This window comes from Calypte anna, chromosome 1, assembly GCF_003957555.1.
Source record: "Calypte anna isolate BGI_N300 chromosome 1, bCalAnn1_v1.p, whole genome shotgun sequence".
NCBI lineage: Eukaryota > Metazoa > Chordata > Aves > Apodiformes > Trochilidae > Calypte > Calypte anna.
Window position 1 is genome coordinate 21,961,002 of NC_044244.1, and position 13,807 is coordinate 21,974,808.

Sequence of the window (13,807 nt, forward strand, 5' to 3'; positions counted from 1 at the left end):
TACACATTGCCATTTCAGAGATCATTCCAAGAAGTATTACTTGTTATTGGAGGTGCTGAATAACACACATTCATAATACCCTTCCCTTCATTTCAGCCTGAGGGAAAATGTAAAAGAAAAGCTGTTCCCCCTAGGTGAGCTGCTCAATAAATGGGTAAAAAAGACGGCGGTTGCTGAACAGGAACATGAAAGCACAGCTTTGAAAAACAAAACCCTATGAAGTTGTCCACAGAAAAGAAAAAACAATAAAAGCAAATGCGCTTAATCAGGCAAAGAATGACTAAGTCCCCATGCCTGCTTAATGAATTGGGCTGCTGTTGGAAACATGGACTTGTTAAGCAGGGGGGCTTTATGCTGCTTGCTTTGTTTTTATTTGATTTTGCTGCAATTTGTTTACCCAGGAAAGTACAGCTTAGTGTGGTTCGTGTTTTCAGTGACATAGACTCTCAGCGCTCCTACAGATAGAAATAAAACCCAGTGCAATTAGATTTAATGTAAGGTTTGCTGTGGACTTCAGCTGGGAACAGTACTAGGTCCCACGTGGCCCAGAAGGAAAGCAAATGGCTTTTTTTTTTTTTTTTTTTTTTAATGAGGCATACATTTTCTGTTTGTTTAGTGCAGAAGTACAGACTGCATATGTGCGGTGGAGATGATTACATCTTTATTATTTTGAACATTGATACTGACTTGGGAGAAGCACATAAGCATTTGTGTCTTAAAACAGTAATGCATTAAGAGAGATCTTTGATTAAGGAGATTATGGAAATAGTAGGAAAAGTTCCAAACTGAACTCAATTTATCAAAACTAACCATATTATAACTAGATAAAAATGCTGATATAATTGTATTTATTTCAACTATAATTTTAAAAATCTCAGTAATCTAAATCCAGATTTGCCATTTCTGCTAAACAATGGAAATGTCAAAGGAATAGCATTGGTACTGAGATTTATTTTCTACAAATCCCAGGATCAGGTCCCACAGTGTTTTGAGAAGCAAGGTACCAATACACACCATTGTTGTGAAGGTTCCTTCTGATAGGATTTTTTATGGAAAGGTCTTCTGGGTGGAAAATGGACTGAAAACAGCCCTGAGGAAAAGGACCTGGGGGTGTTGGTTGATGAGAAGCTCGACATGAGCCTGCAATGTGTGCTTGAAACCCAGAAATCCAACCATATCCTGGGCTGCATCAAAAGAAGCATGGCCAGCAGGTCAAGGGAGGTGATTCTACCCTTCTATCCCACTCATGAGATCCCACCTGGAATGCAGTGTCCAGTTCTGGAGCCTGCAACACAAGAAGGACATGGAGCTGTTGGAGCAAGTCCAGAAGAGGTCCAAAAAGTTGATCAGAGGGCTGGAGCACCTCTTCTGTAAAGGCAGGCTAGAGAGTTGGGGTTCAGCCTGGAGAGAAGGCTATAGGAGACCCTATAGCATCCTTCCAGTACCTGAATGGGGCCCACAAGACAGCTAGGGAGGGACATTTTACAAGGGCATATAGTGATGGGATAAGGGGGAACGGTTTTAAAGTGAAAGAGGATTAAACATTAGGTGGACATTCTTCACTATGGAGGTGGTGAGACAAAAGAATAGGTTGCCCAGGGAAGCTTTGGACACCCCATCACTGGAAGGGTTCAAAGGCAGGTTGGATGGGGTGGGTTTTGAGCAACCTGGTCTAGTGGGAGATGTCCCTGCCCATGCAGTGGGGTTGGAAGTAGATGGATCTTCAAGGTCCCTTCCAAACAAAAACGTTCTACAACTGCATGATTCTCTGATTCATGTCAGTGTAATACAGTTCATTAGAAACCAGGATCTGATGTCAACCTAGACAGCACATTGCACTTTGCAAAGCTGAGCCCCTTAGACAGTACAGTTGGACTTTGCCAAGCTGGATCCTGAAAACAGCATCACTCTTTTAGAGGACCATGGCACCTGCACAGTGAAGCCTTGCATAGCTTGTTCCAAGGCAAGGCTGCAGCCTTATACTTCAGTTCTGGAGCTTGTTCAGTCATTACCACCTAAAGAACCTCTGTGGAATTCTGCCTAAATATGCACATAGCCTAGGATGTCACCACTCACACTTACCAAAACTGCTCTGGTTTTGGTGGGTTTTTTTGTTTTCCTTGCAGGAATGGTTGTGCTACCATGATACCTTTTATCCTTTTGAAGATCTCAGAATGGTCTGTGAAGCTGAAGAGGTGGCTTCCACCAAAAGCATTGCTTTTCTTTAGTATGTGTCATGGTGGTTTAGAAACCCCTTTGTTTCTATGAAAAACTCCCAAAACCTTTAAAATAAAGGATGCTAGGGATCTTTGTGGCTAATGTATTTCTAAGTTAAAAAATATTTAAAGATGTTCAGCATATACTTACAAGCCTTTAAAACAGCAGATTTTACTTGAAGGCTTTTTCAAAGGTCAAATGATGGGAAAATACCACTCAAAAATATTTTTAAAATTAGCAGTAAATGCAAACTGGTACAACCATGAGAAATGACACTGGTTCAAACATTAAAACTAAAACTTCCGCAGTGCAGAGCCTGTGTCCAAAAGAGTTTTACATTCATAAAAATTAGTCAACCATGTGTAAGTATTTTTAACTTTTCAATTGGTAGGAATGCTGCTAGGAATCATATTTTTATCTCCCACCTAGTATCTAACACCTCCACAAAAATGATAAAGCTTCATAATAACAATGGAAGAATCCTGCACATGCTTCCGCTCCTTCCTAAAAGTAGACATAGCATTTTAAGAATGTACAATTAAAGCCTTCACCTCAAAGCTTCAATAAGAATAATCCTGTTTAAAAAAAGTCCAGTACAATTGACACAATAGAATAAAGTATTTCTGGCTTTACATCAGAAGTGGTAAAGCCTTTCTAAACCAAATATACCTTTTAAGTGCTTCAGAGAGTTCTTGTACACATGGTAACAAGTGGATATTGTTTTCCAGAATTTCAAACCATTTTAGAACATAAATGACACAAATCATCACCTGCTTTCTGATTTTATTGTAAATAAGCCTCTCAGACTACATTTCATGACTCCTATTCACATTCTCATCTGTTGTCAAAGCAGTGGCTTAACAAGCAAAGGCTTTGGTAATCAGCTGTATTTTCTAAAACTGTGCAAACAGTTATCCACCCCAAAAGCTTATTTTCACTAATCCTGCTTTAATCAGAAGTCTGACTGCCTGTTGTGAAAGCTGGCAGTCTTTGCAATTTAGCTACTATGGTCTGAGTTGGAGAGATCCTTCTAAGAGGCCCAGAAAACTTGAATTGTTAAAATTGCATTCGCCCCCACAGTACTTAAGTGGCTGCTGTTCTGCATATGATAATAGTTTTATTAATCAGAATTCTGGAAGGTATAGACACTGGTCTTAAGACATATATTACATACACAGTAACTTTAGGTGCCTAATCCGTGAATGAACTCAACCCCTGACTGCTTATTGGTGTAGCATGGAAGCCACAAACTAATATCTTCAGTGCTTGTACCAACACCTTTCCTAGGAAGTACTTTCTCCTTTTTCTGTGTTCCTACTCCATGATTACTCTATGCTTTATAGAACACAGAAAAGTAGAAATCTGTGATCTTCTGTTTCCTTGCGTGTTGACAGATGAGGGAAATGATTTAAATAAAGCAATGCTTTTAAAATTTTTATTCTATAATATTTCATAGAAGATAGTTTCAAGTTCTTGTTTCTTTACTGATGAATTTTTGATGTTGGGTGCTTTCCTTACACACTCATTTCAAAGAATCTGTAAATACATAAGAATCACAGTTTTCGTTGTTTAAAAAATTATTAAAGGAAGATTAAAAACCACAGATCAGTTTAACTCTTTTCCTCCTTCCTTTTCTTCCACCAGTTAGATTCCATTTCTTCTGAAGGAGTGAGTTCTTATGTCATCATGTGAATGTGTCTACAGAGTCTGTCGTCTTCCTTTGTTTCAGTTTTCTAATCCCTTGACTGGTTTTAATAAAATTTATAGAAGGATAGGGGTCTCAAAGGCACCCAGTTTGTTGTTACTTTTTGCAAAATGGGTGGTTAGGCAGAAAAGAGATTGCCAAATTAGTCGATTATTCTAAGGAAAATAACAGAGTCAGAGCTCAGTCAGTGGCAGACCTCAAGACTTCAGTCAAAGGAGAGATAATTACAGATTTTTCTAACTGCTGGAAAAGCTTATATGGGTTTCATATATTAATAACACAGACCCCATACCTCAATAAAGCAAGACCTTTCTTCTGTTATGAGTCTCTTATGTCTAAGGAGAGGAGAAAAAAGGTTTCACATCCTGAACTTTCTTTTTTCTTCCTGAACTTTCACTAAAACTCAGCCGAAGAGGCCATCTTCATTAGATGCATTTTCAAGTAGGTTTCAGGAGTTTTGCTAGCCAGGTAGTTCTTAGCAGAAAATCTAAGGGTATTTCAACAAATATCATAATCAGGAGAGGCCTTAACTCTCAGGCCTTTGAGTGCTTTAAATCTTATGGGTTTTAAGTGGTCATTGAGCAATACTGATTGTATGCTCCCTCTTGGAACTTTACTTCTAAAAGAAATATAAATTTATAAGTGGGAAACCTACTTCTTGCCACAAAAATGAATACTACATCTTTAATTTCCTGGGTGAAGAGAGGATCTGGAAAATCACTACACAGAAGTTTTGGTTCACACCCTTTTTTAATGGGCAGAGTGTGAATTGTAATTAACAAGTGTGTTTCTTGAAATTATCACATATGTTCTGAAAGTAGGGTCTACATTCCATGCTTAATTACACTCATGTATCTGCCTTTTTCATTTTCAGATTCAAGGCTTCAACATTGAAAACAACCAGTTTTCCTATGCAAGTGACTGTACAGGTTTCTTCACTCCTGGAATCTGGATGGGCTTAGTGACGTCTATACTTCTACTGTGGATCCTGACCTATGGAATCCATATGATCATGCAGCTCACAACAAACAACAGATTTGATGACCCCAAAGGTCCAGCTCTCTCAGTTCCTCAGACAGAGTAGCCATGGATTGACTTAATGCTGCTATGGCTTTCCCTGGTCTGTTATTTATGATTTTTATAACCATTCTAATTGAAAATATGTGTAAACTAAAAAGATATAGCAGAAAGGGGTAATTAAACTATGTATAAAAAGGATCCTTATGCTTGCAATATTGATTCTATATATTATTACCTTAATTTGTTAGCAGCTTTCTGTGTAACTCAGGAGGTCTGATGTGAGCCTTTGGAAGTTACTGCTCTATCTGGCTGTTTGAAAGACCATTGCAAACCACCTTCAGATCAACTGTCCACAGCGGAAGGAAAACTAACTTTTTTTAAGGACCTATGTATTGAAAATAATGGTCTCTCTAAAGCTCTTACTAAGTATTTCATGTTGATGCTACATCTTAACAAGCCTGAACATTTCGTTGATTTTTCTCTTGAGAAAACCATCCAGAAATGTACATAACTTAGTATGTCACAAAATAAATGGTCTTGAAAAGTCTTCTCAAAATACATAACTTTGTTCAGAAATGGTAGCACAGATGAGAATGGGCAGATAAAGGTTTAGCTTCCCTCTAATGTTATCCTGTTCCTGTGAGAATTCTGTTAAGCAATGCAAACTCTTGTTTGTTTTAGCCATGGACAACTGATAGCATTACCAAGCAATATGGGTCCTAGTCCAAACTGATATCAAAATTATATTTGGTCTCATGGCAATGAATGCACCTTTTCAAGCTCTTAACATAGTATGATTCAGTGTTCAAGTACAGACAACATCTGAAAAGAAATAAGATCATTTTCTTAGCATCTCCTTTCCTGTGTTTCTTTGGAGGAATTATGAAGTTTGCAAAAAGAAGAAAAAAATATTACATAAAGTCATTAGAAGCACTTTGGTGATGTACTGTTTAAGTCTGACCATGCTTGTGGTCTTCTCAATGATTCCAGAAGCCTTAAAGCATTCAGAATGTGCTGAAATCTTCTACAATGAATAAAGACACTGCCTCTCCTCATTGGGCGATTTGACCTTGGAGTGAATTAGTAGATGTTAATGAAAAGCTAGAAAATAGTAGAAGAACAATGCTGAAATGGTAAAAAAAATGGTAAAAATATTTTCATTATTTCTTCTGTAGTGTTTTGTTATGACTGTGCATGTTCTATTAGTAGCCAAGGAAAAGCATTTCAACAAAACCACATTCATCACAGGAAAAAAATTCTAACTTTTGTGATCTTGATCCATGTCACAGTTACGATGTGGTCATCCATGGCAGTGATGCAGAGGAAAGACAGTTAAAATCAACTATTTAACTGGACCAATAATAGTTTCTGCCTATCATTCCTGGATGTCACATTTTTATTATGCAGTCAAAGAGGTAAATTAAAGACTGTCTGAGGGTATTCCTGAAGCATTCAGTCATGACCTGGAAAACAGAAAGCTCACAGGGAACTAGCAGAGGTAACATTTTCCCCACATGTTTTTCAAAACCTTAAAGAATGCTGGCATTTGATTTACACAAAAACCAATTTGTTAGAAAAGCACATTTTCCTTGTAAAAATTAGTTGCCAGGAGAGACAACTAAACTTGCTTTATTAATACTCCCTTTAAAGCAAGTTACAGGAGTGTGACGAAAATTGACATAATGGTCATGTAACTGATAGCCAGAAGAGAGGAAGGCTTTTAAAAAGGAGTTGGGTTATAGAAGACATCTTACTTATGACTTTTATCTAGATTCAGCAAAGTTTGGACAGATTTTGTTCAACAGTGGTAATGTGGTAATGTAGAAGAACAGCTTTATGAGGTTTGGACATCCAATGGACAACCTCAGAGGGCCATGTGTGCTGCTGGAGTCCCCAGGCCATCTCGGACTTTTGCAGCTGCACATCATGCTGCCCTGTGGCTGGAGACAAAGACAACTCATCACTGATTTCAGCAGGGATGGGTCCCTTCCTTTTGAATACCTCAAGGTACTACTATAGCAGGATTTTGTCCTTGCCTGGTTTTATTTACCTTTCTGAAAAAAAAATTAGAAACCTGTCGGAGCCCTCCAGTTCTGTGTACTTCTGATTTCACAACAAGTGCACTTGTTAAAACTTGCCTGCTTTGGGAGCTGTTCCAGCCAGAATATTAGTGCTGTCTGGAAAGTGAGAACTCTTAGGATTTTCCCCTTTATCAGAAGTACTGACTTTTGTGAGAACTAGCTCATTTCTCAACAAAGTACCAAAAAAATTAAGAAGGGTGGAGAGGATGATGGGAAAGAGCATCAGTTAGAGAAGTAGAAGCTTTTTGTTTGCTTTCAAATGCATAAATAAATGAAACTTTATCAAGGAAAAAATGCTGAAAACTATGACGCAACTTGAAAAACATTTAACTGTGAAAAATCAAGATTAAAACCATCAAAACCCCAAACCTAAACACAAGCTCTGAAACCAGAAGTTAAGGTATTTCTACACAAAATTAAACAATGATCATTTGTTGAAGGGGGAGCTGAGATGGAACTAGAATTAGAACCTCCTGGCCTGATGTAGGTTCGGTTTGTGTCCTGGTGTGTTTGCCTGCTCATAAAATTACTTTATAAATCATGTGGAAACCCAAAAATTACCTAGAATGAAACAGAATTATAATAGGAATAGTGCAAGAGTAATATTTCTCTGAAGGCAGTAAAAGATAAGTCATTGAGCAACCTGGTCTAGTGGGAGGTGTCCTTGCTCATGTAGGGGGATTGGAACTAGATGATCTTTAAGGTCTCTTCCAAAAAGTATTCTATGGTTCTGTGATAGTGGATTGATTCCATCTTTCAAGAGAAGATTCAATAAAATCATTGTCTCCTCCTTTCCTTCTGGGTGACTGGTAATTATTAACCAAATCTAAATCAGCTGAATTGTTAGGCAGTGTCCAGGTATTAGAGGGCTCAAGCAAGAGAATCTGGAGATACTAAAAACAAGGAATCACCAAGAGAAGCTGACTCCTAAGGTAATCAGAGGTACAAGAAGCCTGGATGCTGGTCACTGATGGCAGAAAGCAAGCGGTAGTCTCAGCAGGTGGTGATGATTGTGGGGGCAAGTGTAGTGATCATCTGCTCCTTTCATTGAACCTGAAACAACCCACACATGTGGAGCAGGGTCTCCTTTTCCTGTGGTCTGTTTTTCTGTTGCATCTTGTGCTGGGTTGATCTGGCTGCCTGCCAGATGCCCACTCAGCTACTTTCTCACTCTCCGTCTTCAATAGGATAGAGGGAGAAAATAAGATGGGGAAGCTTGTGGGTTAAGATAAAGGCAGGGACACCACCCTATAGCCCCATTTACTGTCAAGGAGAAACCAGACTTACAAAAGATTAACATCTTGCTGATTAAAATAAATTGGATAGTGAGAAACAAAAACCAATGCCTTCAGTCTGCTCGATTCAAAAAAATCCTGCAGCATCTGATATCTTTGAGTAAAGGAACTTGACTTTCAGTTTGCTAATAAAGTTTCTGCTCTCAGATTAGTCCATTTGCTATCAAAATATAATGGAAAATCAGGGCAAAAAGAGCTATTTCTTCAGAACTCAGATTTCTGAAGGCTTAAAAATCATTGAAGTGTAAGGAAAAAAAAAAAAAACCAAACCACAAAAAACCAAACACAGACATGAGATCTTGCCAAGGGGTGGTTCCCTCCATAAGTAGCTCTTAATTCCACAATGTGAGACGATGTCTCTCTTCCTACCTGTGTGGGTGGAAAGAAGACTTATGAGAGTGACTGAGCCCAAGGGTAAATCATCTGCTTTTGATGTCCTCCAAACGAAGTGGCTTCCCTATCCTCACCACAACCATTTGTGTGCCTCCTGTTTGAACACAGGTTCCCTGCTCCAGGTCAGCTGGATTTCTGTGTAACCCCCGGACCTGGTATGTTCTTGAATTATTATTGCTGAAATTAGTTTTAGGCTGTTTTATGCATCATTCGTTATTGCCATAATAGAAGATCATTTACTGAATGCTCATCTATTTTATGCTTTGCAAATGGCAATGTGGGTGTCCAGCTGAAGACCGGGTAACACATTTTGAGTCTGTCACAATACTCCCTTAACTAGTTGTTTAGAAGCAATAAAAACTGCAGTCACCATGACATCATATGCAACTGTCTGTAGTTAATGGGAACTGTGCAAAAATAATGCTTGACACATAAAATAACAACAACAACAAAAAACAACAAACATAAGAGTACTTTCAGAAGTGGATGAATTAAGGACTTTTTGGATGTGATGTCTGAATTACAGTTTTATGTATCCTGTTTATTCTGGATATATATGGAGAGAAGAGTGCTCAATTTACCTATTTAACAAGTACTTTTCACTCAGGCATACTGGCATGATCTGGAATATTAATGTTTCTATCTACCCTGCCTTTCAGGGTACACATACACCTGTACCTCAGCTGTTCATTAAGTTCACACTGCTGTGCTCTCTTTTTCCGCTAAGATGTAATACATCAGATTTTGCACTAGAGTAGCTGAGATGCAGGTGCTTGTCTGGGTCTGTCATTCCTGCTGCTGAGTAATAAAATCCTGGCAGAGGAGCAAAGCAGATAGCTGTGAACACTGATGTCCTAACACATTATAGTGATATTAGGAAGGATTGTTATTATAGCTGTCAAGAGGGAAATCAAAGCATGCAGGCAGCTGTGTGCCCTGTCAAGATCAAAGACTACACTGCCAATAGCCTGAAAGGCAGGACCAGGTCCACTTTAGGCAATGTGTTTTCTGTCTCTGCATGCCTGAACATAGTTCAGCTAGTAAGCTATGATAGGTCAAGCTCACAAGTTCTCTGTTTCCTATCCCTCTACAAAGGCCCCTAAAGGCTGTCCATGGCAGGAGATACCTAGAGAACACCAAGATCCAGCTGTGGCATTCTCTCTATATGTGTAATTTCAGACAGCAACTGAACAGGGATGTAGCAGACCCCCAACAGTATCAACCCTTTGGTGAAAGAGGAAAAACAAATATAGAAAAGGAGAGACAACATGGATCATCCTTCTTTCCCTCAATGGACAGTGAGTGTCCTTGCACTTCTTAGTGGTCACCAGAGCCCTTGCCTGGAAAAGCAAGAGTGGCATCAAGGGACCCTGCCACTGCCAGTAAGGGTGAACTTACAGCCCTGTGTAATGCTGGGCTGTCTTGGGAGGTCATTCAAATCTTCAGCTTTCTCTCTCATATCTCTTTGGGACTGTCTGTGAACTAAGGCAGAAGTCACGACTTTGGCTGCCCTCCAGGAGCTCTGAGGTACCTAAAGGGAGTTAGAGGAGTGAACCCTTCAGCTTCATTGCATTTACCTTGCCAAGTGTATGAAACAGGCAGTTGAATTCATCTGTCTTTCTATGACTAACTAGTATTATAATTAGAAAATAGATGATTTACTTTTTCTTGTAGAACTTTAATGGATGTGCACTTATATAAAAAGAGTGAAGTAGTTGCACCAGATTTCATTCAGATTTTCACAGAAATTTTTGGAGGTGTGCTAGTTGGTTTTGATGCCAGAATTTAGACCTTAACTACTCTCTGCTATTAATTTGTGTGGTCTGATAATGACAGATACCTAAATGCAGAGAATTAGTGTGGGAGATTAATTGGGTTTTTAATTTGTCTTAACACAAAAATTTCTTTATTAACTATACCAGGGAATTTAGTTTGCTCATGTTCTGACATAATTTGAGCCCATTTCTGCTTTCTGCTATAATAGTTTTTATAGCATTCTGAAGTTCTAGGAGGGAGAAAGAGTTTAGTAGTCATAGATTGCTGGGCTGAGCATGTTCTGGCAACAGATAAGTGAGCAAAAGATTAACAAAGTTTTCTTAATTGTACTATCTAGAGCCTTCCCTGGATAAAATTGGTGTCTAAAAATTAAGAAAGAGACAGGTTTTCCCCTAATGAATTACTATCTTCATTTTGTTATGAAATTCTTGGTTAACACATGAACTAGTTAATTTTACCACCTTAATTATCAGAAAGGTGAAGGACTCACTTCAGTAGGGTCATTATTTTCTTCTGGAATAGCCAAAGGTTTCACTTCAAAGATTCAGTAAGATTGCACGTTACTCATTAAGTAAAATCTGTACCTTGTCTAATCAGCAGCGTAAACGTCTGCTGCAAATCCAGGGCTGGATTCAGCTGATGTGCAGTGGGATCTAAAAGCTGTTTATACTGTGGCCAGTGTTGTATCTGCAGATTATATAGAAATCAAAATTACAGCTCAGGTGTTTCTCTGATACTCTGATACTGTAATATATTTGGCCTCCTGTCTCAAAGTGCTCGCACAGAGCTTCATCTGTAATAAGATCTGTGCTCCAGCCCTTTGCAGTCTTTGTAGGAAAGGAAATCTAAAGGGCAATAGAACAGATGATGTCTGTTACTGGTGTTCTAAGTGAAATAATTTCATTATTGTCATTAGCTGTTATTGCTCTAATGTGTTTGGAAGGAGGGTGATCTTTTCCCTTTAAACACTAAATCCAATGTTAAAGAATTACCTATCAGAAACTTCTGTTAAGGAACTCAGTAACCTTGCTCTACTGATGGTGCTGTGGTGGTACTCATCTTGTACTAGGTACTACTACAAGCTTCTGTTACAGAAAGGGTTTCTCAATCACAATATATTGATGGAACTTGCATTGTATGTATGGAAAGTCTGCTGCTTTTTTGACAGGACATAACCTCTGTTTAATGGTGTGTGTTCTACAGCATGGTGTGAAACTGTTGGTTAAATGAAGAACACAGCTTCTATCTGAGGTGTACTGATTGTACAGGCTGCACAGTTTGGCCAAGACACTAAAACTAGCAGTTTTCTTCTATAACCTGGAGGGCTAATGTGAAGATTATGCAGATTTATGCCTCCTGCCTCTGCAGTGGGGATGCTCCCACCACCTCTCAGCAAAGCCACCTGGTCTGCTGATCTCACTGGCTGCACCTGCTTCTTCAGTCCTAGGTGGTTAGGAATGGAGATCATCAAGTTGCTGCCTCATTTTCCAAAGTTCAATTTTTGTAAGATCACCAGGAGCAGAAGCAACCTAGAATTTACATCTGCGCAAAAATGTTTTTGCCACAAAGCTTGTAGGATCAACAGTCACCAGCCAAACCCAGCCTTCTGTTTCTTCATCCACTCCTTTCCTGGAGCTATGACGTCCAGGTGAACATCTGACTTTAAGTTTTGCCTGAGTTGAACTGCACCCCATTTCCCCTTTTCTTTGTATTTTTAATGGGCCCATTTACTAGTAAACAGCAGAAGTAAGGGATGACCTGATCTCATTTCAAAATACTGTGAAGCCCGAAACTCCAGAACATCCCCCTTCTTCCCACACAGAAGTCAACACCTTCAGCTGGTCCTTCCTGTTAGGTGACCCAGTTGCTTAGAGCTGAGCTCGGTGTTCAAAAACATTTGGAAAGTGCAGTTCATATCTGAGAGCAGCACAGGAACCATTTGTGGTCCTTTGCAGAGGGAAAAGCTACTTATTTGTTTAGGAAATAGAGGCTATAGTGCTTAACTTGTAGTATTTCAGCCACTTCCATGGCAACAGGCTCTGAGGAACAAAGCTTGACTTCAGCAGATCACATAACAGCTTGAAAAAGGAATAGAGAACATTTTACATAGCGACACTATGAAGTTTCCTTTAATTTAAATTTTACCTCTGTTAGTTAACTGATGATTTAATCAGGGGAATGATTGCTGGTCTGCCAAGCAGTTATGAGCAAATTGGCATTGATTTCTTTCAGTTGTCAGGCATCCCTTGTTTGTGTAATGGCAGGGGATGTGTCAGCACAGTGTGGTGCCTCTCTCCCCCTCTGCCCAAGGATAATGCATGCTCTCTGGCAGATGCCCTGTTAAGATAGCTGTATTTAAGGGGTAGCATCATTTAGAAGTGATGGCCTGGTTTAAAGGTATTGGAACTTTTCCATCTTCTGTGGGCTTCAGATTTGGCCTGATTTTAGAACTGTGGCATAGTCCAGTGTATGGTCTAATGAATAAGAGGTCACCAAACAGGTGGCTGAGTAACTGGACTGAACCTTCCATGTTTGAAAGCAAGCCTTCTGTGTTTCCAGTCTGAACTAGATCTGGTCACTGGGATTTTTACCCCCTCACTGCAGGCAGGGAAAGGGAGACTGATTTAACCCTTGGGTGCTTATGTTATAAGCATCATTGATACATTTCCCTTGTCTGACTTACCTAGGTAGGGCTGCAGTGCCTGTGTGCCGAAGAGCTTATTGCTAGGTCTATATGTACTGCAGGAAAAGAGTTTTTTTAATTAAATGCAGATATTGGGGGAAAAAAAGAAACACATGCTCTTTCATAAATGAAATCTTCTCTCAAGCATCTCTAGTAAACAAATCAGAAATTGCTGTTGCAATATGATGTGCAACAACAAAAAAAGTACCAAAAGCAACAGGGTTTGTTTTGAACTTCATGCAAATAACGGCAGATGTGTCTATAATGCAAGTACCTGGTTAAGTAGCTCCATAAGTGAAGCTTGAACTCTTAAAGCTTTATCTTTAATTAAGTTTTTTGTTAGAAGTGTATCATGCAGATGAACCAATTATTCTTGAAGAGTTTTTCTCTTGCATTGCCTTCACTCTGAGAAGAGCAAGTAGTGAGATTTGGTAATTTTTTAGTAAGTTGTCATATTATTAAATATTGTCATATTTAGTATATTGTCATATTGCATGTGACTTTCAGTTTCCAAAATAAATGAAATGTTCACAGGTCACGTTGGACAAATAATTTTTCAGCTTTTCTGTCATCTAGTGGGTGCAAACCAATTGAGAGGGTTGACAGTAAGACATTTCAGGTCTGTGACTTGTCCTTT

The 13,807-nt window shown here is 39.0% G+C and overlaps 1 protein-coding gene across 2 annotated transcripts in view; it reads left to right on the forward strand.

Moving 5' to 3' along the window:
• ATP6AP1 (ATPase H+ transporting accessory protein 1) overlaps positions 1-7,818 on the forward strand; it is a 54,167-nt gene extending 46,349 nt beyond the window's left edge. For both annotated transcript variants that reach the window (XM_030451853.1, XM_008493069.2), the window contains exon 10: positions 4,797-7,818. In XM_030451853.1, coding sequence (XP_030307713.1) covers positions 4,797-5,006 — 210 coding nt within the window. In that variant the 3' untranslated portion in view covers positions 5,007-7,818. The remainder of the gene's footprint in view (positions 1-4,796) is intronic.
• The last annotated feature ends 5,989 nt before the right edge of the window (positions 7,819-13,807 follow it).